Here is a 27,389-nt window from a genome sequence, read left to right on the forward strand (position 1 = left end):
TGAAACAATATTTATTTGTATTTGTATATACTAGTCCACATTATGTATTGTTTGTCTGGATGTTTTGAACCGAGGACTGGAGAACACTGTTTTGTCGAGTTGTACTTGTATAATTGGATGATTATAAATTTGACTTGGCAATGTTTGCTGTTGCCACTGATAAATCCGGAATCACCAATCTTTTATGGTGGTTTTGTTCCTATTTATAGGATGACGTGGACTTTGTCCAATTTCTGTCATTTTAAGCATAAAGATTTACATTTTTAAAAGCTATTTAGATGTACAGCTCAGTAACAGGCCCTTCTGGCCCACGAGCCCATGCTGCCCAATTATCCTACAACTCTTGTATGCTTTGAACGGTGGGAGGAACCCACGCATAACTCGGGGAGAAAATGCAAACACCTCACAGGCAGCGCAGGATTTGAAATCAGGCCACTAACACTGAAACAGCATTGCAATAACCACTATGCTTAACCGTGCTGCCCTAATGTGTCAAGAGTTTACTTGCACTTTTCTCCTTGTGATAATGTGTTTAAAGTGCCCGCCTTTTTTGGGAGAGATTGTGTTTTATTACCCATAAAATGTTAGTAATGGCAGCTGAGGGGAGCAAAACTCTGCGCTTACCCATGGGGTCCAGTTGCCCAGTCTGACTGCTGTTGGCTCCATACATGCTTTAAACGGCCTGTTGAAGGAGCTGAAGGTGGTTTATTTTAAAATTCCACAACCGCGGGGTCAGGCCCAAGATGGCGCCATCTATGATCGGCAGTGGCTGCGAGGGGTTACGGACTGGGGAAGCGGAGGACCGGCGCCGGGCATCAGAAAACAGGGAGACCACCCCCCCCCCCCCCACCCCCCCGCGTTTGGGAAGGAGAAGCAGAGGAGATTGACCCTACAGGAAAATAACCTTGGTGGCTGACCAGTGAGGGGATCTGAGGATGAAGAACTTACAAGAGGCAGGCTGTTGGTTTGTTTGAGGCGAGGTACCCACGAAGGGTGCAGGCAACGTGGGTCAAAGGACTCATAGCCAACTGTGGACTGCAGGAGTCTGGCTTGAGACTGGCGGAAGGGGTACCAGTTATCAGAACTGGGATGTGGGAGTGTGCTGGAGACTTTCAGATCGTGTCTGAAGTTTGCATCTGGAGCTCGGGTTGGAATGAAGGCTGTGTTAGTGCTGGAGGGGACTCTTTTGCTTTTTAATTTGTCATTAAGGAGCACTGGGCAATTTTTGCTGATAGAACATGGAACAAAACAGTACTCTCTGGGTGTTATATAAAAAAAAAAATCTGATGTCTCCCCTAAACTTCCCTCCCTTCACCTTGCACAGATCTCCTGTGGTGTTTGCTGATCCTCTCTAGGAAACAGGTGCTGGCTGTCCACCCTATCTATGCCTCTCATAATCTTGTAAACCTCTATCAAGTCTCCTCTCATCCTTCTACACTCCCAAGAGAAAAGTCCCAGCTCTGCTAACCTTCCCCTCATAAGACTTGTTTCCCAGTCTAGACAACATCCTGGTCAATCTCTTCTGTACCTTCTCCATAATGAACTTTTGTCCGCCTTATGGTGGACTAAAGGAAATTTTGTATAATATCATATTTTCTGTTTTTTTTACATGACAATAAAATAATCTTGAATAGTGCACTTAGAATTTTGGTGCAAAAACAGGGGTGTGGAGCTGAGTTGCAGCTGATCTGGGAGGAATATCGATTAAGTAACTTGGCAGGAGTGGGGGATTTGGGGGACAGGGAGGAAAAAGTGTAAGGATACAGGTAAGGAAACATATTTCACTCCAGATTGTTGGAAAGGGTATTGTCAGTTGGAAGTAAAGGCCTTGAATGAAATAATATGTGTGCTTAAAATGCTCTTGGTTGAGGATCTGGCCATGGGTGCAGCTTCTGGTATTGATGAGCAATAAATATTACTGAGATTCAGTCGCAGGTGCAGAGAGATGGGAATTTAGAATGGACTTTAAGGAAATCACAGTGGGAAAGGCATTTCAAAAGGTAGAATAATACAGTAAAAGCCCTGGTATCCGAAATTCAAGCAACTGGTTAAAAAAAACTAATAAGAATAAAATAGTTTCAAATTGTAAAAGTAAATGTTCTCGTGAGCAATAGAAACCTTTGGTGAAGATGGGGAGCAAATATTCGGCCAGCGGAGTGACTTGGGTCGCGCTTTGCTCGTAGCAGCTGTTTGAATAAAGTTGTGTGAAACAGCAAATGGTGTCGCCCAAGGATGAAGAGCTGGTTGATGCTGCTCGCTTAAAGTGACTCCTTATCCCTGCTTAGCAAGAGTTGCCCTGTTCAGAGGCTTGGGTTGGGGGGGGGGGGGAGTTAATTATCTATAATGTTATTGTTCATCTTTAGGGCGACTCAGTGGAGGGGGAGGAATCTGCGGTGATTAACTGTTTTCAAAGAATGTGATGAAAATAAAGTAAAATGTTTTTAGGTTGAGATATTTATGTGTGAAGTTTGTTCAGTGTATGTACAGTATAGAAGTTCTGAGTTTTGTCTTTTAAACTGTTTACTCTTAATGTGAGTGCATTAAACATTGGAAGTGTAACTCTCAAGCAACCAGAAAATACACTTATCCGGCATCTAGCAATCCTATTGATACTGAATTCCGGGCGTTTTACTATATTGAGATGTTACAATCTTCAGGGTCATTGGAAAGATGGAACTGCCATAGTCAACAATATGAGAGTTCAAGGTTCCATTTATTTTCACATAATAATATATAAAAATGTAATATACATGATATACTTCAATGTTTACCTGCTATAAGGCAAAGAGTCGCTGTGACCATTGTCTGGAGCCACCTACACTAGGAGAAAGAAAAGCAAAAGAGAGTCCCTTCAGAGACACTGAGTGTCCGTGGATTCACCTCCTGCAGCCTCTGCAGCCGCACAGACTCCTGTTCAATCCATCATCCACTCGAGCTCCAGATCCAAACCTCCAATACAATCAGCGCCCCAGACCCTAAGGGAGCCCTTCTTACCCTCAGCACAGTCTCGAATCCTGGTTCTGATGCATAGTTCCTGCAGCCTATCTGGGACCATCAGCTGCAGAGCCCCTTGCCGGTCCACTGCCCGTGGTCACCTTCCCTGCAAGGTTGTCTCCCATGCTTCTTCTCAATGGGCGGGGGGGGGGGGCGTGTGTTCTCCCCATTTCAGATTCAGATTTATTGTCAATGTACATACATGACATCACATACAACACTGAGATTCTTTTTCCTGTGGGCTGCTTATTGGTAATGCAAAAATCTGCACTCGGGGAAAGATACATTTACAGAAGAAAGAAATGCAAACAAACTGACTGCAACACAGAAAATAAATACTCAATAATAAATAACGTGCAAAGTAAGAGTCCTGGAATGAGCCTCTTGATGGAGTCTGATGTTTAGGAGTCTGACAGTGGAGAGCTAGCAACTGTTCCACTGCCTGGTGGTATGGTGCCCTCGCCAGTCCGCTTCTCCCCCAGAGTCTGCAGTTCCGCATGGTCTTGCTGCTTAGCAGTCATCTTGGCCACGGACCTCTGTGGCTGCAGGATGTTTTTTTAAAAAAAGCACCCGCTTGTTGGTCTCTTTGCTTCCCTCTGTCTGTATTTAATGCAGTGACCAATCGGTGTTTAACTGTTTGCCAATAAAATGAGTGCATCTGAAAATGATTAAAAAGGCGCAAAGGGAATAAGCAACATTATTGGATTTTTGTGAGATAGGGCGGCATAATAACGCTGTTACAGCGCCAGCAATTGGGACTGGGATTTGAATCCCACTCTGGCTGTAAGGAGTTTGTACATTCTCCCTGTGTCTGCGTGAGTTTACTCCCACCCTTCAAAAGGACCATATTGGGGGTTGTAGGTCAATTGGGCATAATTGGGAGGCACTAGCTCATGGGCTGAAAAGTCCTGTTACTGTGTTGCATGTCTAAATTTAAAATTTAATTTGAGAGATGTATAAAAGCTGAAAGCAGAATTAGTGCAAGGATTGCCGTTGGATCCTGCATTTTCAATTGAACCTATTATTGTCATCGTTCATCACTGGTTCTCAAGCAAGACCATGGGCATCTGTTTGTTGACTGGCTTGAAAGAAACATTTTAAGTAGGGAATACAAAAGCAGAAAGGAGGAACAGAATGAGCGGTGCCTTTGCAGGGGCAAGCAGAAGGAAACACATTTTGTGTACGTGTCAATAAATCCTGAATCTTAGTGTGAAGAGAAAGTAGACAAAAAATACCCTAATTTTAAAAGAGCCTCTTCAGTCATTAAAGTAGAGAGGTACAAATATTCTGGCGTTAATGAATCTGGGCATTGTGTAAAGTGGGGGTGGGGGGGGGTGTTGATAAAGAAAAGTCATTTTTGTAGGAAGCATCCTGAAATCAGGAAGAATAATTGATTTGAACACACATGCAGAGGACAATTAGTTACAACCTGATCTGTGCAAGGGAGGGTGGAGTGGGGGGGGGGGGGAAGAAAATGAGAAGGACTGAGATGTGTGTCTTGCAGTCCAATTAAAAGCAGGGTCCTGGAGATTTCACATTGTGACAGCTACTGCAGTATTACATGTGGTCTTGGCCTGTCTGAAGCAAGATCACCACCATTCAAGTTGCGGTGCAGAGCTTAAGCCTGGTAAATGTTTAATAACTTCTGCTGCATGTCCTAAGAACCTTTACAATTAAATTTTTGGGTACACAAGATCATCTCGTCACTCTTTTGTGTGCTGTTACATGTGCTTAAAAGCTCAGCAGTTTCTCATGACGAATTTCAATAGACTTTAGTCTGCATCTTTCAGAAAGGCTGAATTTTTGTCTTGAAGCGTTTTCTCAAAGTGATAGCTTCACTTTGATCTTCAGAGAAAGTGTCGACACACAGGAGACGACAGATGCTGGAATCTGAAGCTCAACACAATCGCCTTCGATAAAGGGTTTCGGCTTGAAGCGTCGCCCGCGCTCTTTCTCCCACTGACGCTGCTTGACCCGCTGGGTTCCTCCAGCGAATTGTATTTGGCTTCAAAGGAAGTGTATTGGTCAACTGTTGCAGAACAGCATGATGCTTGTGGGTGCCAAGGGGCGATATGGAGAAAGTGATGGGACACTGTGATCTGATGAGGTCAGGGGGAAAAAAATCAAGGTGGATGTGCAAAAATTTTGAACTGAAGCTATTTCTGAGCATTACAAAGATGTGCTTGTGGTGACATAAAGGAGCTCCTTGTAAATTAAACTGTTAGAAGATTTATATTCTTTTATCCTTATAAATTCCTGTAGGAACACTTCCGCCATGTCATTTTAATATACTTCTCATTTCCAAGAGTAGACTTTAATGCGTGCCTATTTACAGAATTATCCTCAATGGGACAGCACAATTTGTGTAAAGGTTAACACAACAATATTTCTGCACAAACGACCAGGGTTCAAATCCTGCGCTGTCTAAAAGTAGTTGGTGCATTCTCCCATGTCTGCGTGGGTTTCCTCTGGGTGCTGTGATTTAAATTTAGACATAACATGCCATTTTGGCCCATGGATCCGTCCCACCCAATTTACATCCAATTAACCTACACCCACCCCCCCACCCCCCCCATACGTTTTGAACAGTGGGAGGAAACTGGAACCCCTGGGGAAAACCCATGCAGACACAGGAAGAATGTACAAACTCCTTGCAGACAGCGTGGGATTTGAACTCCGGTCCCAATCGCTGGCACTGTAAAGGCATTGCGCTAACCACTACGCCATGCGTTTCCCCATCTGTATGGGATTGTAGGTTAATTGGGCGAGATGAGCTTGTGGGTAGAGAGGGCCTGTCATTGTGCTGTATGTCTAAATTTAAAACATTTTAAATTTGTATATTGATGCTTGAATAATACCAATATTGTTCACATTACCTTTAATTTTAAGAAAATTGCTACTCAGAATTTCAAAATCCAATGTTAAATATCAAACTTGGTTCCTTTCAGTTTATTTTCCCCCTCCCACCCCTCCACCATCCTAACTCTGGTTTCCTAAGGGCCAGACAGAATCAGTGGAATTGTGTTGGAAGTGACCAAGAGCGAGAGATGGATCCAGTTTAGCTAGCTACACTCATCCAAGCATCTACTTCCATGGCAGGGATCAGAATTGACAGAGACTGGGGAACTGAAAGATCTCTGCATCTTTGTCCAGAATCAAGAAAATGCCCTTATTTGCACATTGTCAGTAAGAGAAGGGATTTTCGTATCTCCCTTGTGTTCCCGGATAATTTTTATATCCCATATGATGATGTGCTTTTGTTCAAAATAAATGGCAGCGGTGCAGGTGTGGACACGCAGAGAGCAAGGAGAGAAGATGCAGCGCTTCTCCGCAGGGTTCTACTGCCCAGTCCAATTCCTGATAGCTCTGCATAGGCTTTAAACAGCCTGTTAAAAGAGTCAGCTGTGGTTTATTTTAAAATCCTACTACCAAGTTGTCTGCATCTGTGTTCGGCAGTGGCCTCAAGATGTTGCAGACTGTGGAAGCAAAGGCCACCATAAAACAGGGAGACCACCCCCCTCCCCACCATTTGAGGAGAAGCAGTGGTGACGAACCTACAGGACAATGATCACAGCAGCGGACTAGCGAGGGGCTCTGCGGCTGAATAACATGCAGGCAACGAGCTGCTGGTGACTTGCATTTGGGGCAACCACACAGGGCGTGGGCTGCTGGGATTTGAGAGGGTGCTGAGGGCAAGAAAGGCTCCTGAATGGCCTTGGGTGCTGAAGGTTTCTTGATTGCGTCGGATGTTCGGTTCTGGAGCTCAGGTGGCCAATGGATTGAACAGGTTGCAGAGGCTGTGGGAGCGCTGGAGGTGAATCTTTGGACATTGTCTTTTGCTGCTCTTTCACTCGTACTGTGAGGGGTGCTGGGCAACTTCTGCTGGTGGCGAACCTTTTTCTGTCTTGAAGCAAACTAGTTGGAATTTTTGTGTTCTGTCCACCTGTCAAAAAAGTTTCTGCTCTATTGCAGGCTATTTAATTCATAAGATTTGTGTTCCTGAGGGCTGTCCATAAACCAGTTTATTTTTGAGAATCTGAATCAGAATTTATTGACATGAACAGGTGACCAAAATTCGTTGATTTGCAACATCATTACAGGTCCAAAAATTGCTATAAATTATATTTTAAAAAAGTTAGTGAAAAAGTGAGACAGATACTGTGGTTCATTGTCCGTGGAAAAATCTGATGGCAGGGGGGAAGAAGTTGTTTGTGTACTGTTGGGTGTATGTTTTCAGGCTCCTATCCAAACCAGTCCTCATCAAGGGGTAAGTAGTGGATCATTTCTGAAGATCTGTCCTGGGGCCTCCATGACATAAAGGCTCGCCGGTGGCTACACTTCATGAGGAGTTTGACGAGATTCGGTATGTCACCAAAGACTCTTGCAACTTTCGACAGGTGTACCCCGTGGAGAGTGTTCTGACTGGTTGCATCGCTGTCTGGTATGGAGGTGCCAATGTCCACAGGACAAGAAAAAAAATACAGAGTTGAGAACTCACCCAGCACTATCATGGGCACAAGTCTCCACTCCACCAAGGACATCTACAAGAGGCGGTGTCTTAAGAAAGCAGCCTCTATCACCAAGGGCCCCCACCACTCTGCTACCATCAGAAAGGAGGTACAGCACAAAAACAGCTGCTTCCCCTCCACCATCAGATTTCTGAATGGACAATGAAGCACAGGCACTAATTTGTTTTCTCTTTTGCACTAATTTATTTTTAATATTATTAAAAACAACCAACTGAAAAACTTCACAAGGATTAGCGTATACAGAGCCGTTGTCATACCCACACTCCTGTTCGGCTCCGAATCATGGGTCCTCTACCGGCATCACCTACGGCTCCTAGAACGCTTCCACCAGCGTTGTCTCCGCTCCATCCTCAACATTCATTGGAGCGACTTCATCCCTAACATCGAAGTACTCGAGATGGTAGAGGCGGACAGCATCGAATCCACGCTGCTGAAGATCCAACTGCGCTGGGTAGGTCACTTCTCCAGAATGGAGGACCATCGCCTTCCCAAGATCATGTTATATGGAGAACTCTCCACTGGCCACCGTGACAGAGGTGCACCAAAGAAGAGGTACAAGGACTGCCTAAAGAAATCTCTTGGTGCCTGCCACATTGACCACCGCCAGTGGGCTGATATCGCCTCAAACTGTGCATCTTGGCGCCTCACAGTTCGGCGGGCAGCAACCTCCTTTGAAGAAGACCACAGAGCCCACCTCACTGACAAAAGACAAAGGAGGAAAAACCCAACACCCAACCCCAACCAACCAATTTTCCCCTGCAATCGCTGCAACCGTGTCTGCCTGTCCTGCATCGGACTTGTCAGCCACAAACGAGCCTGCAACTGACGTGGACATTTACCCCTCCATAAATCTTCGTCCGCGAAGCCAAGCCAAAGAAGATATATATATTCACTATAATGTTGCCACAAAACAACAAATTTTGTGACATACATGTCCATGACAATAAATTCTGATTCCTGTATGGTAGCAGTGAGAAGAGGGCATGGCCTGGGTGGTGAAGATCCTTGATGAGTTGTAGATGTCATGGATGGAGTGAAGACTAATGCCCGTCTTGGCACTGGCCGAGTTCACAGGGCCTTTTCCTTACTGTGCATTGGCAGAAATGAAGAATTACTCTATTGTAGAAAATAAGGGAGCAACCAAAGTAACAAGAGAGGTTCATCACTTGCAGTCACCAGATAAAGTCATGAACGAGCTCGGGAAGAGGCCATGAAATTCCTACATTCCTTTTCAATCAAGCTGCAGTTTTAACACTGGGGTGTTTGCCTGAACAAACTTTTTGGCATAAATTATTCAATGCTATTTTGATAAATCGACAACAAATATTCATGATCAAATAGGATTGATAGGTTGGTTTTCACAGAGATATTTGTTTCTACATATTTTGTGTTCCATAGCGACGTAGGAATGTAATGTTGAGACTCTATAGGGCATTGGTGAGTCCTCACTTGGCCCCCGTTGAGGATGGCTGTTTTGGAGCACAAAATGAAAATGGCTGTCCGGACAATGACTGGGGCCAGGGTCCTAAACTGCGGGCCACATCCAGTCTGCATTGTGATAGTACGGAACAGGCCCTTCAACCCATATCATCCATGCTGGTCAAGTTGGCATTCTGGGTTAGACTCATTTGCCTGTATTTGATCTATGCTCTTTTTTTTAAAAAAAATGAAAAAATTTTGATATACAGCGTGGCTACAGGCCATTCTCGCTAGGCAAACCATCCTATTAAACTCTTCCTGTCCATATCTCTGTCCAAATGGCTCTGGACGCTGTAATAGTAAAAGATAAAGTATTTCTGCAGAAATTAACTGCTAACATAGGCGACCCACGAGTTACTGGGTGGGGGGGGGTGGGTGGTGGTGGTGGGCGTTGATTGTGTCCCTAGAGGAAAGACTGTGTCAAGATACCTACCCATACATAAAGGAACATGTTGAAAAAATTAATTTTGGCTTTATTTATGTACATTTGTTCATGCAAATTCTGTGAGAGTGAAACATCCCATATCTCAAGTTTTTGGGCAGGGATTTGAGAATTTTGTAAAAGCGAATTTCCTTTACCTTAACGTCTGTATTGTGGGGATCCTTTGTATTTTATTCATAGTTTGCAGTTTTTTTTTAAGTGCTTCTCACTTATTCTGTTTATTTTTGCTAACAAGGTCAGAACGGCATGCAGAAGTCCTCGTTTCTTCAACTAAAATAAAACCTACCCACATTCATGATGGTAACACCAGTGAATACTCAGAATCCCAGTAAGACCTGGGAGCTCAGCCTCTATGAGCTACACCGGACTCCACAGGTGAGTAAAACCACGCAGCTCAGCCTCTACGAACTGCACAGGACCCCCCAGGTACGTGTGGAAAGAACAGAATATCCCTCTTGAGAATATCTTGCATGGTTGCATGAAAAATGTTCGAGTTCATTTATTTAATGCGTGTACAATCTGAAATTTTAAATTGAATACTACTGCATTTATATATATATATGTGTAAAAAAAAAAGTGAAGAATGTTACCAAAAACAGCTGATCAGTGATGCTCAATTCATTTGGAATTTTGTTTTTTGCAAACATGAATCATTTTTATGGTATGGTTACTGTAGCAGTTAGCACGACGCAATTACAGTGCCGGAGACCCGATTCGAATCCAGCACTGCCCGTTAGGAGTTTGAACGTTCTCCCCATGTCTTCGTGGGTTTCCTCCAGATGCCCTGATTTCTTCCCACCCTTCAAAATGTACAGGAGTTAGAACCATAGAAAACAGTTCCTTTGGACTTCTAGTCTTTGCCCAACTATTATTCTGTCTCATCCCACTGGCCCGCATCCAGTCCATAGCCCTCCATGGGGTGGCATGGTTGGCGTAGCATTTAGCACAACGCCTTTATAGCGCCAGTGATCGGGACCGGGGTTCAAATCCTGTGCTGTCTGTAAGGAGTTCGCCCCAAGTCTGTGTGGCTTTTCCCTGGGGCCTCCGGTTTCCTCCCACTGTTTTGAAATGTACTGGGGGTGGTGGTTAATTGGGCAGCACGGGCTCATGGTCCAAAATGGACTGTTACCCTGATGTATGTCTAAATTTAAAATACCCCTCCCATCCATGTACCTGTCCAAATTCTTCTTCAATGTTCAAATTAAGCCCACGTTCACTACTTTAGCTGGCAGCTCATTCCACACTCCTACCGCTCTGTGTGAATAATTTCCCCCTATACTTTTACCCTTAACCTTTGTCCTTTGATTTGTTTAAGTTTAAAAACTAACACCCTTAACCATGCCCTCTAGTTCTCGTCTCACCCAGCCTCAGTGGAAAAGCCTATTTTCATTTACTCTACATCCCTCATCTTTTTGTACATTGATTTGATCCATCCTAACCTCGGTGGAAAAAGCTGACTTGCATTGACTCTCTACACCAGAGGTGGCCAACCTTTTAATTTTACATTTTTAATTTAGATATACAGCACAGTTACAGGCCATTTTGGCCTATGAGTCCGTGGCGCCCAATTAACCTGCACTCCTGGTACGTACACGTGGCCTGAAATGGCCTGTTACTGTGCTGAATGTCTAAATTCAAGATTAAAAATTAAAAGGTTGGCTACCCCTGCTCTACACTCATCATAATTTTGTATACCTCATTCAAAACTTCCCTCATTCTTCCATGCTCCAGGGAATAAAATCTGTAATTGTTATGTTATGTTACATGTTGTAGGTTAACTGGGCTATTTGGATGGCATGGGCTCATGGGTCAGCAGGGCCTGTTACCGTGTTGTACGTCTAAAATTTTTTTAAAAATTGAAAATGTTTCTTTTCAATTTTCACTTTTTTGTTTCACCCTATTTTGTTTTTCCTGATTGGCTCCATGCTGTTATTTGAGAAAAAGAGTTAAGGCAGTTCTAATCTTTTTAGCTGCAGTTGGCTGGACTGCAAGGTGTGCCAGAGTATCCAGACTTGACTTAGCCTCTAGTCCCAGCTAGCCAAACAACTTGGTTGAGAGTATGTATTTCGCAGCTGAATCACCATTCTGAATTGTGTCCCATGGAACACAGCAGCACAGAACCAGGCCTTTCAGCCCATCTAGTCTGTGCTGACCTATTATTCTGCCTCATTCCAATGACTTGCACCCAGGCCAAAGCCATCCCTACCCCTCCCATCCATGTACGAATCTAAAAATTTTTTCTTGAATGTCAAAATTGAGCCTGTGTTCGTCTTCAGCTGGCAGCTCATCCCACTCTCTCGCCACCCTTTCCGTAAAGCAGTTGCCCCTAATGTTCCCTTTCAACGACTCATGTACCCCAGTGCGGCGAGGTTAGTGCAAGACTGTTAACAGCACCAGCAATCGGGGGTGTCTGTAAGAAGGTTGTACGTTCTCCCTGTGTCTGCGTGGGTTTTCAAACCATTTATTATTTTGAGATTAAAGTGTAATGCAGTTAATTTTGTACATCATTATTTCAGCACCTGTTAATGAGAAATTGTAATTTGAGGAATGAAAGCTGTGCAGCTGATATTTGAATGTACTCATGCTCTGAAACTTAGCTCATTAGAATGTTGCACAAAAATAAACCGGCGTATCTGATTATGCTTGTGACGACAGTGGAAGGTAGCAGTTGGCATGACCTTACGGTAGCATCAGTGACCCGGCGCTGTCTGTAAGGAGTTTGGAGGTTACTTAGGGTGACCTGGTTTCTTCCCACCCTTCAAAATGTACGGGAGTTGTAGATTAACTGTTGTGAAGTCAGATGTTTTAACAGAGTCTTGATAGGCGCTGGTGACCAGGTCCGGACCTGGCGCTGTCCGTAATGAGTTTCTACTTTCTTCCTGTGCCTGTGTGGGTTTCCCCCGGCTGCTCCGGTTTCCTCCAGCCCTCCAAAAACAGATGGGCTCAGAAGGTTAATTTGGGTGGAATTGGGCAGCTCGTGTTTAAATGGCTTCGATTGTGCTGTGAATGAAATTTAAAAATAAAATTAAGGCTGGAGGCAGCCAGGCTTTTGATCTGGCAATTGCTTCCAAAAGAATCATAGAATTATACAGCGCTGGTCCATCAGCTATGATTAGCTCTCTAAAACAGCTGAACAATCAGCTAACCTGCCTCTCTCCCCGTGCCCCTGTAAATTTCAAGTTGGAATTTCCCTTTGAAAAGTTAAGATGAATCTACAATCACACCATGATTTTCTAGCAGTGAAAACCCAGTCGTTTTTTTTTTTCACCTTGTCAAAAATAAATCTGTCCTACACGAAGCTGGACACCCCCACTCTCTAATCTAATGTCACCACGTTATCGCATTAATACTTTTCTGTTGTACCTGCCAAGTTTACTCAAAGTCTGGTGCATAGTTTAACTGAGCTCTGATCGGTGATTTATGAAGCCATCACTTCTTGCTTTGGTACTTCACAAGCATCTTTTTTTAAATTTTATCCAAGTTGTGTGACTGAGGGCTTCACCAGAAGAGAACTTTTATTCACATCCATGCAGGCCAGTAGGGCTGCGCTCTATAGACACTCTTTGTTAATCTTGTTTTTGTTCTGTGATCCTTATAAAATTTGGGTCAGATCAAATTCTTGACCAGAAATGATCTGTAACATTTAAATTGTTACTTGAAGAATCAAAGTGTGCATGCTTCATGCAAAGAGGTGCTAATTATTTTACAGATAAAGATGATATTAACTTCATTCAAAAGCGTTAATGATTTGCTCCAGGTATCTTTTGAGATACAGTAAAACCCCTGGTATCCGGCACTACGGGGATTGATAGATATCGGATAAGTGGGTTTTCCGATTGCTTGAGGCTCATTCTTACAATGCCTAACTAATACACCTGCATTAATAATAAAGTTTAAAAGACATGATTACATAAAAAGAATTTTACTTAATTTTCAGTCACAATCTTTGAAAACATTTAACCATCAGTACATCTCTATAGAGCTGCCCGAAAGACGAACAATATTATTATAGATAATTAACCTACCCCCACCCCCAAAAGTTTACAGATAAAGCCTCAAGCAACTCTTGCTAAGCCAGGGTAAAGGAGACACTTTAAGAGAGTCACCCCACCGGCGAGCGGCATCAACCAGCTCTTCATCCTGGGTGATGCCATTGCTGTTTCACACAAAGAGCAAAGTCGCTGAATATTTGCTCTCATCTTCACCAAAAATTTGTGTTACTACAGAACATTTACTTTTAGAATTTTAAACTTTTATTTCAATTTTCATTTTTAAAAATGTATTTATTTTCCTTTTATTTTTGCCGGTTCCTTGAGATTGGCGGTTGCTTGAATTCCGGATAACAGGGGTTTTACTGTACACTTTTGTCGTATCTAGGGATGGAAGTGTGATTTCCACTGTGGATCTGTGGACAATCATTAAATGTGACCTGTGAGTTTATTTGCAGGGCGTTCCATGTCAAGATTTTTCTTGCTCCCTACCTCTTTAGTAAACTGGGCGGTGCAGGGCCACGCTATTACCCGGGTTTGAATATGATGCTGTCTGGAAGGAGCTTATACATTCTCACTGTGTTTTGTGTGTTCCTATCCTCTAAAAACGTACAGGATTTGGTAGGTTAATTGGGTGACACTGGTTTCAATGGCCGGAATCCAGTGGTGTAGTGCTAATTTTTTACGTACAAGACCTCACCAAAAATGGCAACAAGGAGGTGCCTGGAGCGGTGCTCCTGTAGCACTCCACCCCTGCCAGAATCGGCTTCTACCGTGTTGTTAATAAATTTAAATTTAAAGCATAAGCAGCAGGTCAAACTGGGAATTTATCCAGGATGAGAAAGTGTTCGTAATGTGCAAGAGGGGTTCAGTTCACCTGGCAGTTGGGGAGTGGCTGAACAAGAATGAAGGAGGGGCAAGAACAAAACGGAATTGGGTAAAAGAGCACATAACAGTCAGGGCAACCCGGTTCCCCATGACCCCTGTTCAAATCCAGCGGTGTCTGTAAGAAGTCTGCACTTTTTCCCCGTGTCTGCATGGGTTTCCTCGGGGCGCTCCAGTGTCCTCCCACTCTTCAAAAACTTACAGGGGCTGTAGGTTAATTGGGGTATTTGGGAGGCATGGCCCATGTGCCAAAAGGGTTTGTTCCTGTGCTATGTGTCTAAAATTTAAACAAAAACATGCAATAAGTGCATCCTAAACAAAATTAACGAGAAAGCACCATGAATTGTCACATTTAGAACAGAACAGGCCCTTCGGCCCACGATGTTATATAAACCTCCTCAACAATCTAATCCTTCCTTACCTCACACCCATTAACCTTTTATTTTTTCTCTTTCATCCATGTGCGTGTCCAAGAGTCTTGTAAATATCCCTCTTGTACCAGCCTCCACCAGCACCCCTGGCAATGCCAGGCACCCACAACTCTCTGTTTAGAAAAAAAACTTATCCCTGACATCTTCCCTAAACTTTCCTCCCCTCACCTTGTACATATTTGCATTGTTGTCCTAGGAAAAAGGCACTGGCTGTCTACCTTATCTATGTCTCTTTTAATCTTGTAATCCTCTATTAAGTCACCTCTCATCCTTCTTTGTTTCAAAGAGAAAAGCCCTAGTTCTGTCAACATTGCCTTATAAGATCCAGGCAACATCCTGGCCAATCTCTTCTGCACCCACTCCAAAGCTTCCACATCCTTCCTGTAATGAGTTGACCAGAACTGAACACAATACTCCAAGTCAAGGTCGATTATTTTTATTGTCATGTAATAAAACAATAAATGGGAAAGTGCGCGAAATTACCTTCAGTTTATCGTAAGGCAGACAAAGATTCACTATTAGCAAAAATTGCCCAGTGCCCCTTGCAGACAGAGAAAGAGAAGCAAAGGAGAATCCCCCAGCGTCACCAAGTATTCATGGTTTCACCTCCGGCACTCCTACAGCCACACATCCTTCAGTCCAAAACCATCAGCCACCCGAGCTCTAGATGCGCACCTCTGACACAATCAAGAAATCTCCAGCACCCTCTCACATCCCACTCTTCCCGATACTTGGGGTACCCCTTCAGCTAATCTCGAGCTAGTCCTCAGCAGTCCGCAGCCTCCTTGGGTTCCTTGCCTCGAGTCACCCACAGCCTGTGTGTTCTTCAGCCCCAGAACCCCTCACTGGCCTGCTGCCACGGTCACCGTCCCATGGGCCGTCTCCTGTGCTGCTCCTTCTCAAATGGGGGGTGTTCTATCATGCCCTGTGCCAGTCCTCTGCTTACCCAGTCTGCAACCCCTCATGGCCGCTGCTGATCACAGACATGTCATCTTGGGCACAGACCCCAAGCTCCCCGCTGTCCCCAGGTTCCCACCAGTATCAGCACCCCCTTTTTTTGCATGTGGTCCAACCAGAGTTTTATAGTTGCTGCAAAGTGAGTTAGAATAAGTGACATGAAGGAAGTGCAGTAGAATCTCCATTATTTGGCACCTACGTGGATCGTAGATGCTGTGCATGCAAATTTACCAGTTGCCTGAGACACACTGTTATAATGCCTAACTAATACACCTGCATGAAGAATACACAGTTTAAAAAATTAAAAGACAATGTGAAGCAATTTTAAATTTGTACCCTGGTCACGGGCGCTGTAACAGCGTTGCACTAACTGCGCCGCCAAATTTATCGATTTAGTCGTGGCTATCCTTCGAGGTCGAGATGATGGACTTCATTCCATTAATCTATTTATAGACTCTCAAGTGGCTTATGAGTCCAATCTTGGTTTTAAAAGTTCTTCCGCATTCAAAACAGGTGGTTCCAGATGGCAGATCGGGCCTTGGTTGTTGCTGCCTCTCTTTCCATTGACTTCTCTTTTCTTCTCGTTGGTTGGCTTTGAGAGTAGCTGTTCCTTCTCGGATAATAGTTTGGTCGAGTTTCCTGTCTTTGGCTTTGGTTTCCCAGTTATTGATGTGGATGTTACATTTCTTCATGTTGGATTTGAAGCCGTCTTTGAATCTTTTCTGTTGTTCACCTCTTTTACATATGCCTTCTTTCGGGTGGGAGTAGAAGATTTATTTTGGCAGACGTTGGTCTTCCATCCGAACAACACGACCGCTCCATCTTAGTTGTTTCTTAATGACATAGGCTCCAATGCTCTTTGTTTTTTGTTTCTGTTTGTTTTATGCTTACGTTAGTTCTTCTATCTTCGCAGCTGATATTTAACCTTTCGAAGACAGCGTTGATGGAACTTTTCAAGTGCCTTCAGATATAAATATGTAAATACTAATATACCTGTCATGAATATAGATAAAGACTCTTACTAGGCAGGGATAGGGAGACACTTTGGGAGAGGCCCCAGCAGCGAGTGGCATTGGCCGGCTCTTCATTTTGGGCGCTGCCATTTTATTCAAACACAACTTTATTCAAACCGCTGCCGTGCGGGGAGTGGGGCACCACTGGCTGAATGTTTGCTCTACTAAGGGGTTGTGTGTTGCTTCGGAGAGCATTTACTTTTAGAACTTTATTTTTTAAAAATAGTTATTAAATTTTATTTATTTCAAATTGTATTTACTCTTATTTATTTAAACATTTATTTATTTTATTTCCACAAAAAAAAATTGCCGGTTGTTTGGGTTTCCAGTTGATTGAATTCCATATAATGGGGATTATACTGTACAGTCCAAATAAAATTAATGAGCAAAAATATCATGAACTGTCACAGTTGAAGGACCCCAGATAAACTTTGATTCAAGGTACAGCTCAATACATCTGGCTGCGTTGCATTTGATGGAGAAAAAGGATAGGATTATTAGTTGGATTTTATTACAGCCCAAATTGCAGATCCCACAAACGAAAAGTTGCTGCTTTCCGTAACCATGACCTGAATGGAGACAGAAAAGATAACTACAGAAAAAAATGTTTTGCTGAATCATTTCACCGAGGCACAGAAGGTGCCCTTGCAACCCAGGAGGTCTGTGTCAGTGTTAAGCACAGCTATTCCTTCTGTCCCGTTTTTCCCCCCCCCCCCCCTTCTCCACAGGGAAACCACAGCCCTGCAAATTGTTCTCTCTCAAGTGGCTTTCTCGCTCCCTCTTGAAAGCCCCGATTAATTCTGCTTTCACTGGCCCTGCAGTTGAGTTCCAGGTCACAGCCACTGCTGTTTAACTCAAAAAGTGGAACGAGGACTGGGGCCTGGTGACATGTAGCGCGGAATGTGAAGGGGCTCTGTGCATTATCGTTCAAACAGCCTTGAACGGGGAAGAGGTGCATTAGGGCAGGATATTTGCCGATGCAGAACTGTGTTCAAAAAGGGAGGAAGGGTAGGTAGGTAATTGGATTCTAACATCAATAATGTTGATAAAACTAGAGAGCTCAGCTAAAAGGGATTTAGGAAGTGCGAGTCATGTCTGGAATTAGCTGAGTGTAGTGAGAAAGGTATTACAGGTGTAACATCTTGAATAGATAGATATCTGTTAACATCATGAGATTCAAGCATGGCACGGTGAGAGTAGTGGTTAGCACAACACATTGCAGTGCCAGCGGCCCGGGTTTGAACCCGATGTTGTCTGTAATGAGTTTGTACATTCTCCCCGTGACTGCGTGGATTTTCCCCGGGTGCTCCGGTTTCCTCCCACCCTCCAAATTGTATCGGGGGGGGGGGGGATTGTAGGTTAATTGGGTGCAATTGAGTGGCATGGGCTAATGGGTTGGAAGGGCCTGTTACCTTGTTGTATGTCTAAATTTAAATTTTAAACATTGATTAAAGAAGTGGTGGAGAGCAGACTACCAAGCCCCTCATAGGCTCCAAGTGTATTCTTCTTACTTTGGACTGGAAGCCCAAAACTGACTTTTCTATAAAACCCATAACTAAAGCTAAAACCTACAACTAAAACTTTTCTCCAGGCGTTCATGTCAGAACCTCCAGAATAATCAACGATTGGTTGAGGAAAGAAAGTGCAATGCTCACAGTTGCCAAAAAAAAGAGGGACGATGGTTAACCATGGAATCGAAAAAGCTTCAGGAGGCTGCGGAAAAGGTTTCTGGACTTTACTGCCAATGCATGAAAGCTAATATGTTGAAAATTCGATGCATTGTGGACCCAAGTATAATAACATTGAAAGAGTGCCGAGAAGATGTACAAGGATGTTGCTGGGACTTGAGGGAACTGAGTTACAAAAAAAAGGTTAAAGAAGTTAGGATTTTGTTCCCTGGGTTGTCAGAGATTTGATAGAGGTATAGAAAATTATGAGAGGTTTATTCTTTTCCACTGAGGTTGGGTGAGACAAGAACTGGAGGACATGGATTCAGGGTGGAAGGTGAAATGCTTTTTAAAAAATATATATTTATTAGTTGAAAACCACATAATTAAAGATAATTCAAAACAATACAAATACGTGGTATAAAAGAAAAGATAAGAACCCTCCCCCTCCCATATACCACCCCCTCCCCCTCTATCCCCCTACAAAAAGGAAGAAGAAAAAAGAATAAGAAAGGGACAAGTGGTGCCTGTTACTTTAAAGTTTCTTATGGTATGTTAGAGCTTCATTTAAATGTTTGCCTCCATATTTTGTAAATAAGGGCTCCATATTTTCCAAAATATATTTGATTCTTTAATTATAAGTAATTTTCTCAACTGGTATACAATTCTGAACTTCAGGATTCCATCTTTCTATACCCAAATTTGTATCAGATTTCCAAGTAACAGCAATACATTTTCTTGTTATTGCCAAAGTAATTTGAGCAAACTTCTTTTGATGCATATTCAATTTCAACTTGGGTTCAATATTTTTAATATCACCCAATAAAAATAACATTGGATCCTGTGGGAATTTAATCCCCATTATCCGTTCCAATAATTTACCCATTTCTAACCAAAAAGGTTTAACTTTAAGACACTGCCAAGTAGAATGCAAAAATGTACCAATTTCCTGTCCACAGACATTTCCTGTCTGATTCAATTTTTAAAAATTTGTACGGTGTTAAAGGGTGAAATGGTTAAGGGGAATCTTCTCCACTCGGAGAGTGTTGAGAGTTGTGGAGCTGAAGTGGTGAATGCAGACTCTATTTTGCCATTGAAGAAAAATTTGATCATGGACATCGATGGGAAGGGTATTGAGGGCTATGGTCCGAGTGCATGTCATTGGAACTAGGCAGGATATTAGTTTGGCATGGACTAGATGGGCAAAAGGGCCTGTTTCTGATCTGTGGTTTCCCATGGTTCAAACTACCTCGTTCTTGATGGAAGAGCAGGTGGAGGAAGGGATCCTGGATGCAGAAATAAATCAATAAAATTTGAAAGATGGGATCTTAGATTTTATTAGAAAAAGCATAAAAGTATATTTTTATTAAAAAAGTACTAACAATAGCTAATTAGAATGGATTAACACTGAAGAGATTTAAGCACTAGATTAGATGATATTTCACTGGACAACAAAGATTTTGCTTCCTGAAAATTTTTGTGAGTATTTTATGGATTTTGGGTCCCGGTCACAAAAATCACCTTAAAATCTTCCTAACAAATAATTTTTTAGATAGAATTTATTTTTGTGTTTATTGTCATATTTCAAGTCTACTAATATATTGCCTACAAAACAAGCTCTTTTGGTCAGTCCATGCATGCCTGTGCACACAGTACAAATGCTATTGTTATAGGCTCAGAGGACCCCAAAGCCCAGCAGCAATAGAAATTCACCAAGACAAATAGTTACTTCAACAAAAGTTGATTTTAATTATCTTTAACTTAACCCCTTTCTAATTCTAAGCTTACGTGTATGTAATTTCAGAAAAGATCTTTGATTCACAGTCTAATTTCAATTCTCATCCTCCAAGTTTACTGGTTGCAGGCAATTCTTATACTGTGGACAGAATTTAACATTTACGAATCTTCACCAGGCTTTGGTGCTTGAAAGGTAAATGGTTACCGCTCAGGAAGGTTCTTGTCAGTTTTCACAGAGAGATTTGTTGCTCGTTGGGCACAAAGATTCCTTCCGATCAGCCACGTCAGTGTCTTGCCGAAGAAACCTGCCCCCTCAGGGTTTTCCAGATGATAACTTCTTTCTTTCAGGTCACCACAGAGTTCCTTTTTCGTTTTCCTAATTTCAAATGAAACATTATACAGCCAGACATCTCTTCTTGTATGGACCACAAGGGCTTTGACCAGGCTGAATTAAGAACTCACAACCCATCTTTAAAATGGGGTTTTCCACAAGCTTTCCAGCTTGTCCTGTTCTAGTCCCACCTGCTGCTGCTGCTGAACTGTAGAACTGAATTCTCTCTCTCTCTCTCTCTCTCTCTCTCTCTCTCTCTCTCTCTCACACATACTCAGAGAAAACAACCACATGACCCTCTTAAAACAGCAAACTGCACTCAGACTGCAGCACTGGACCCAATCTTCTGAATCCATTCATCTGTTGCTTTCCAAAACAATAATCCATTACTCCTCAGCATGTCCAATTAACACCTACTTGTGAAGTCCTTATAGGCATTCTTCAAAGTTTTTGCAAAGGCACAAGGAGCCTGGACTGTCTGGCTTGAGCTCAAGCATTTTAAATGAGATCTGTTTTGTGAAGGGCTTGTATCTATGTGCGACCTAACTAAAAACCCCACAATTTATCTTCAAAAAGCATATCTATATACAATATAAAATATAACATAATCTGTCACACTATGCAAATGTGGTCTTGGCGGCTTTCCCATTATATATGTGATGTCTGAGAAAGGAATCGTTCAAGTCGGGTCTCACAATGGTAGTTTTAATGGATGTGGCGCGATTGAAAATATTTTGTATGTATACAGAATATACATGTGTCAAAGTCGACCTCACTCCCCCCCCACCCTCAAAATTTTTGGCACTAGCTGCCCATTCATCCAAGGTCCCAATGCACCAAAGCCACAGCTGCCTGCCCTACATGCTCCTGTTGCCCCAACCAGGGACTCTCACCAAGGCCAAGGCCACCCACTCGCCAGAGCTCCTGACACCCTGGCCACTCTCCCATCTGAGCCAACCACATCTCAACCGGGGCCTCTTGCCTAGGCCCTGGCTGCCCTCCCATCCGAGCTCTCGATGCCCTAGCTGCCCTCCCACCCAAGCTCCTGATGCCCCGGCAACGATGCAGGTACTTCCAGTGGGAAAAAGTAGTATGCATGTAATAATCGACCCCCTAAATTTGACCCTAAAAATTGGTCCACAAAATTTGACTATTCCACATGTATGGTATGTGTGCTTTTTGATTATTGAAACTAATACAGTTTTTACAACTGCAAACATGAATAAATATTTTATTACATACATGCATTTTCTAATATTTATTTAAAATGTTGTAATAAAATGCACATGTAAGAGTAAAAATGTGTCTAATATTTTTTAGTCTAGTGGCTCTCAAACATCTGAAGTTTACTGCGTTAAGCAAATTTGACCACCCCTGGCCCATGAGCTCAACTATGGTTGTAAAATTGGTGACCAAGACAAACTCTGGGCTCCTCACATTTGTTGTGCAACCTGTGCAGTCAATCTGAGAGCTTGGCTCAGAGGGACTTGGAAATCAATTCAATAAAAGTTAATGGTTCTCCAACTTCCCACATGATTCATGATATCTGAAAGTATCTTTCTGTTCAGCTTGAAGTTGTCTATCATAATCCCCACTTTTTTTTACAGGAAGCAAATCTTTTGGAAAAAATTTGCTGTCTAGTGTTATCAGCAGAACCGGAAAGCTATTTCTGTTCGTCCAGTCGTCAGTGACATGGGTCTAAATCAGCCATTCTCATCCCTTTTTTCGGCTATGCCCCCCCCCCCCCCTTTAGGGTTCTCAAAGTTTATGGGCCCCCTTGACTGTGAAGGTCAAGTTTTCAGTTGGCTCCCTGTTTTCTCTTGTGCCCTCCCTTATCCATAGGTGCTCTGTGGAAAGTGAGTGGAAAGAAAAGAAGTTGAGAACCGTTGTGCCTTTTAAATGTCTCTAACGTATCAACCTCCACCACTGGCAAGGCCATCCAGACACCCACTATACTCTGTATATATAATCCTTAACGTCTCCCGTAAACTTTCTTCCCCTCAACCCTCCCCCCCCCGGGAAAAAGGCACTGGCTGTCCACCCTATCAATGCCTTGTAGACCTCTATTAAGTCACTTCTCATCCTTCGCTCCAAAGAGAAAAGCCCTGCTCTTTCTCGTCAGACACATTCTCCAATCCAGGCAGCAACCTGGTAAATCTCTTCTGCCTCCTCTCTGAAGCCTCCATGTCCTCCCTGTACTGAGGCGGCCACAACTGAACACAGTGTTCCAAGTGTGGTCTAACCAGAGTTTTACAGAGCTGCAGCATTACCTCTCAACTCATGAACTAAATCCCCCGACTGATGAATGCTGTTTGCCAGGTTCGATAGTTGACTTCTGTGCTGTAAAATTATTTGATTCTAAAGCAAAATTTAATGCAGTCTGTCCATTGTCAGTGCAAAGCCTCTGTGAATGCAGGAAAAGTGAGGTGAAAACTAATCTGATTTTGCAAGTGAGTTTTGCAAGGTTAGGAGTAGAACACAAAACTTTAGGGCAGTGTGGTTCACGAGGTTGTAAACGCAAAGCTATTCCAGCGCCGGTGACCGGGAGTCGAATCTGGCGCTGTGTGTGCAAGAAGTTTGTATATTTGCCCCATGTCTACGTGGATTTCCTTCCACTCTTCAAAAAACAAACAGGGGGGTTGGTTAATTGGGATATTTGGGCAGCATGAGCTCAGGAAACTGGAAGGGCCTGTTCCCACGCTGTATGTCTAATTTTAAATTGGAGTGTTAAGCTGCCGTTTTGGGTGCCAACCTTTAATCCAGGTTCCAGAGCATGAATATTTTGCTTTTGAGCTGCTAGCTGACTTATCTATCACCTTGTAACGTTGTCACTAGAAATCCTGCTAACGCCTCTCTCCCCAAAATGATACATTTTCATTGCTTCTCAAAGCTGCAACTTCAGGATTCCAAAATAAGGGCTGTAAAATTGTTTTCGTGGAAGAAACAAGATTCATTTGATTGGCATGCACAGAAAATGTTTCTGAGTGACAAAATTAAAATTACAATCGTGACTTTTGTGGCACCTGTACATCTTCAGTAGACGATGTGATTTGGTAAATTTAGCAGTTCGCCCTCCTCTTGCAGTGAACTTTGATTAGACGGCGGCTTAATTCTATGGACAAAGTTACACTGCGTGAACCAAAATTACAGTTATTTATCTGATCTGCCTTTGCTCTCTTTGTTTGGAGATATAATGGTCACAGAAGCTTTGCCTCCTGTTACTGTGATTTGCTCTTCTTTCAGGAGGCAATTATGGATGGGACGGAGATTGCAGTGTCTCCCCGGAGCTTGCACAGTGAGCTGATGTGCCCCATCTGCCTGGATATGTTGAAGAACACCATGACGACGAAGGAGTGCTTGCACCGCTTCTGCTCGGACTGCATTGTCACCGCTCTGCGCAGTGGGTAGGAAACTGGGTGCTGTTGTGGCAGCTTGCCAGGGATATTGTCCATGCACATATGTGATGAAGGACATTAATGTAAATGAGCACTTTGGCTTATTGTTCAAATGCAGCTTTGGCAGATGTTACAAGGCCATAATTCCAGTTTGACAACCACTCAGGCCACATAGGGGGTTAGTGAGCCTTTAGCTTTAGGACATAGAACAGTACAGCACAGGGACAAGCCCTTCAGCCCGCAGTCTGCGTCAAACACAGAGCCTCATTAAACAAGATTTCTTCTCACTCTCCCTCCATTCCCTTTTCACCATCCAACTCTGTATGCATTTGAAGGGTCAGAGGAAACCGGAACAGGTGGAGGAAACCCCACGAAGAGGCACAGGGAAAATATGCAAGCTCCTTGCAGACAGCGCTGGATTCAAGAAACCATGTAGAAGTTTCTGGGACACGAGTGTCATAGCTTCTTCCATCATTTTCTCTGGCAGCACATTCGAGCATCTGCCACCCTGTGTGTAGGAAAGTAAAGCCTAAACACCCGCACGTCTCTCTCTTTTGAGTTAGGGGCACTAGGCAATGGCGACTCTTTGTTTGCCGTACGGCAGACAAAAATTGAAGGTTTTCATGTACAGTGAAATCTCCATCATCCGGCACCTACGGGGATTGTGAATGCTGGAAATGATAATTTTCCGGTTGACTGAGACTCACTCTTCCCAACCAAGACACCTGCGTGAAGAATACACCACTTAAAAGACAAAAATAGTGCAACATGTAATTTGAAAAAAAAAAAAAAAAATCAGTACTGGTAGTCTTTAATTAAGTAGTTCCCATAATTTTTTTAAATTAAATTCGAACCCCGGTCACTGGTGCTGTAACATCATTGCTAACCATGCCACCGTCATAATTAACTCACCCTCCCCAATGTTTACAGATAAAGCCTTACTAATATACTTAACATTAATAAAAATACAGACTCTCACTTGGCAGGAATCGGGTGACCCTTTGGGATGGTCACCACAACGGCGAGTGGCATCGGCTGGCTCTTCATTCCAGGGGGGGCCACCATTTTTTTCAAACACAACTTTATTGAAACTTTATTCAAACAGCTGCTTCAACCGGGGCGCTCCGCTGGCTGAATGTTTAGTCCCATCTTCACCAGGGCAACCCGATTCACTTCCACGCAAGTGTCCCAGTCAGGCCCTCAGGTGCGCCTTCCACAGGCTGACAACCCGACTCTCCTCCATGCAAGTGGCAACAGCAAAAGGAATGCACATGCATTGAGGGCATTGCTAATTCAGCGGGGCAAATCTGTACTCGTCCAATGAAGTCTAAGTTCTCCCTCTCGGGGTCCTTCTGCCTGGTCTTATTCATCCAAATTATTTATTTCCTCTTTTTTTTATTGCTGGTTGTTGAGTTTCCAGCTGATTGAATTCCAGATACTGTATGTGACATTTTTAATGTGACAATAAAACTCCCGCTCTGTAACGCAGTGCCCTCTAACATCTTACACATTCCCTAGCTTAAAAAAGTTTCTGACTTTCTACCTTGATGAAGGAAGGGCTCAACTCAAGCCTGAAACGTTGGTTATGTATCTTTACCTTTGCTATATACATTTCGCTGTTTGCTCTACTGTGGCCATGTTGGTGGGTGGGGGGGGAGAGGGGGGGATAGCAAAAAAAAGGGTTGAGTGGCTGATTTAGACCCATGTCACCAACTTACGTTTTTTAAATATAACATTATTTTTCTGTCATCAATTTTCACACAGAACGACCTGTGTACATATAGCGCCGCATGTTTAGGCTGGATATGCATCAGCGTTGCCCATTACATCATATTCATTAGCCCATTGTTGTGAAATGCCTGCAGGTCAGTTTATACAGCAGGCAGTCCACAGTCATGTCCAGGGGTGCCGCCGGTAAAATTTTGGAATGGGAATGAGTCACGTCACGCGTTTCTATTCCGTGTGTTGTTTTTTTTTTAATATAAGACTGCGTTCCAAGAATTTGGGAATAACTTCCCGGAATGCAGCGGCTGTGTAAAACAACATAAATGACTGGACTAGCAGACTTGCTTTCCAGTTTTGCTGATAACACTGGAGATTTTACTTCAACCATGGTGTTTATTTTAGTTTTACTCTCTACCCTTCTATGCCCTACATTGGGTAGCATGGTTAGTGCTATACTATTCCATCAACCCTTGTTTGAATCCGGCACTGTCTATGTTTTTCCTTAGATTTCCCCAGAGCGCTCTGGTTTCCTCCAGCCCTTCAAAAATGTAGGGATCGGAGGGTTAATTTGGCGGCACAGGTTTCAGTGGTTGGAATAGGCTTCTATCATGTTACTTAAACAAATACATTGAAAATATTTCCCATTGTGCTAGTTTGCCATTATCTCCAACCCAATAGCAGAGCAGGTTAGAGGAACACAAAAATGTCTGAATCCCGAGACTAGAAGAGAAGCTGAAGGGACTCTGGGTCAGGCGGCATCCACAGAGGGAAATTGATGGAAAACGCTTGGATGTGGAGTCTTTATCGAGATGCGGATGGGAAAGGGAAGTAACAAGCATAAAAGAAGTGAAAATGAAAGTCTGCAGATGCTGCGATTGTAGTTAAAAATGTGCGGAAATACTGGAGGAACTCGGCGGTCTCGAGCGTCAGTAGGAGGTAAAGATACATAACCAACGTTTTAGGCCTTCTTCATAAGCAAAAAGCAGGAAGGCATTTGAATAAGGATTGGTGGAGGAGTCCAAACCAACAGTTAGTTAAAAGGCGTTAATTGGATATGATAAGAGGAAAGGTGAGAAAGGAGAGGGGCAGCCTTCCACAGGGACCATCGCCTCCATGACTCTCTTGTACACTTCTCCCTCCCCACCAATAGTCCCCTTAGCACCTAATCCTGTGACGCAGGAGATGCTCCACTTGCGCCCACGTCTCCTTCCTCACCACCACTGGAGCCCCAAACAGTCCTTCCAAGTGAAGCAACATTTCACTTGTGAATCTGCAGGGGTCATCTACTGCATCCAGTGCACCCACTGTGGTCTTCTCTACTTCGGAAAGTCTACTCCGCAGACTGGGAAATCACTTCATTGAGCACCTCGGGTCTGTCTGTCGTGATAGCGTGGATCTCCCAGTGGCCACCCATTTCAATTCCCTGTCCCATTCTCTTGCTAACCATGGACTCATGCACTACGAGACAGACCACCTGAAAATTGGAGAAACAACACCTCATCTTCCATCTGGGCTCCCTCTAACCAGATGCCATTAACGTGGACCTTTCCGTTTCCATTAAGCATTCCCCCCACTGTTGCCTTTCCCCTAGCTCACACTCTCACTCTCTCATTCTCTCGCTTTCTCTCGTGCGCTCTCTGTCGCACTCTCTCACCTTCTCTCCCTCCCCCCTTTTCCCTCTGTCTCCTTTCACAGAGCTAAAGTCAATTCTCAACTTTCTCCTATCATATCCAATTAAGACCTTTTGACTATCAGTCTGGACTCCTCCCCCTAACATTCTCCAGTCTTTATTCAGATGCCTTTGTGTTTTTCATT

General features: G+C 43.4%; 1 protein-coding gene across 3 annotated transcripts in view; it reads left to right on the top strand.

Annotated features, from left to right (window-relative positions):
• LOC138754820 (E3 ubiquitin-protein ligase RING2-A-like) overlaps positions 1–27,389 on the top strand; it is a 44,471-nt gene that overhangs the window by 3,934 nt on the left and 13,148 nt on the right. For 2 of the 3 annotated variants that reach the window (XM_069919681.1, XM_069919682.1), the window contains exons 2-3: positions 9,680–9,870; positions 23,698–23,858. In XM_069919681.1, coding sequence (XP_069775782.1) covers positions 9,739–9,870; positions 23,698–23,858 — 293 coding nt within the window. In that variant the 5' untranslated portion in view covers positions 9,680–9,738. The remainder of the gene's footprint in view (positions 1–9,679; positions 9,871–23,697; positions 23,859–27,389) is intronic. The other variant, XM_069919684.1, reaches the window with a different exon arrangement.

This window comes from Narcine bancroftii, chromosome 2, assembly GCF_036971445.1.
Source record: "Narcine bancroftii isolate sNarBan1 chromosome 2, sNarBan1.hap1, whole genome shotgun sequence".
In the NCBI taxonomy this organism is placed as follows: domain Eukaryota; kingdom Metazoa; phylum Chordata; class Chondrichthyes; order Torpediniformes; family Narcinidae; genus Narcine; species Narcine bancroftii.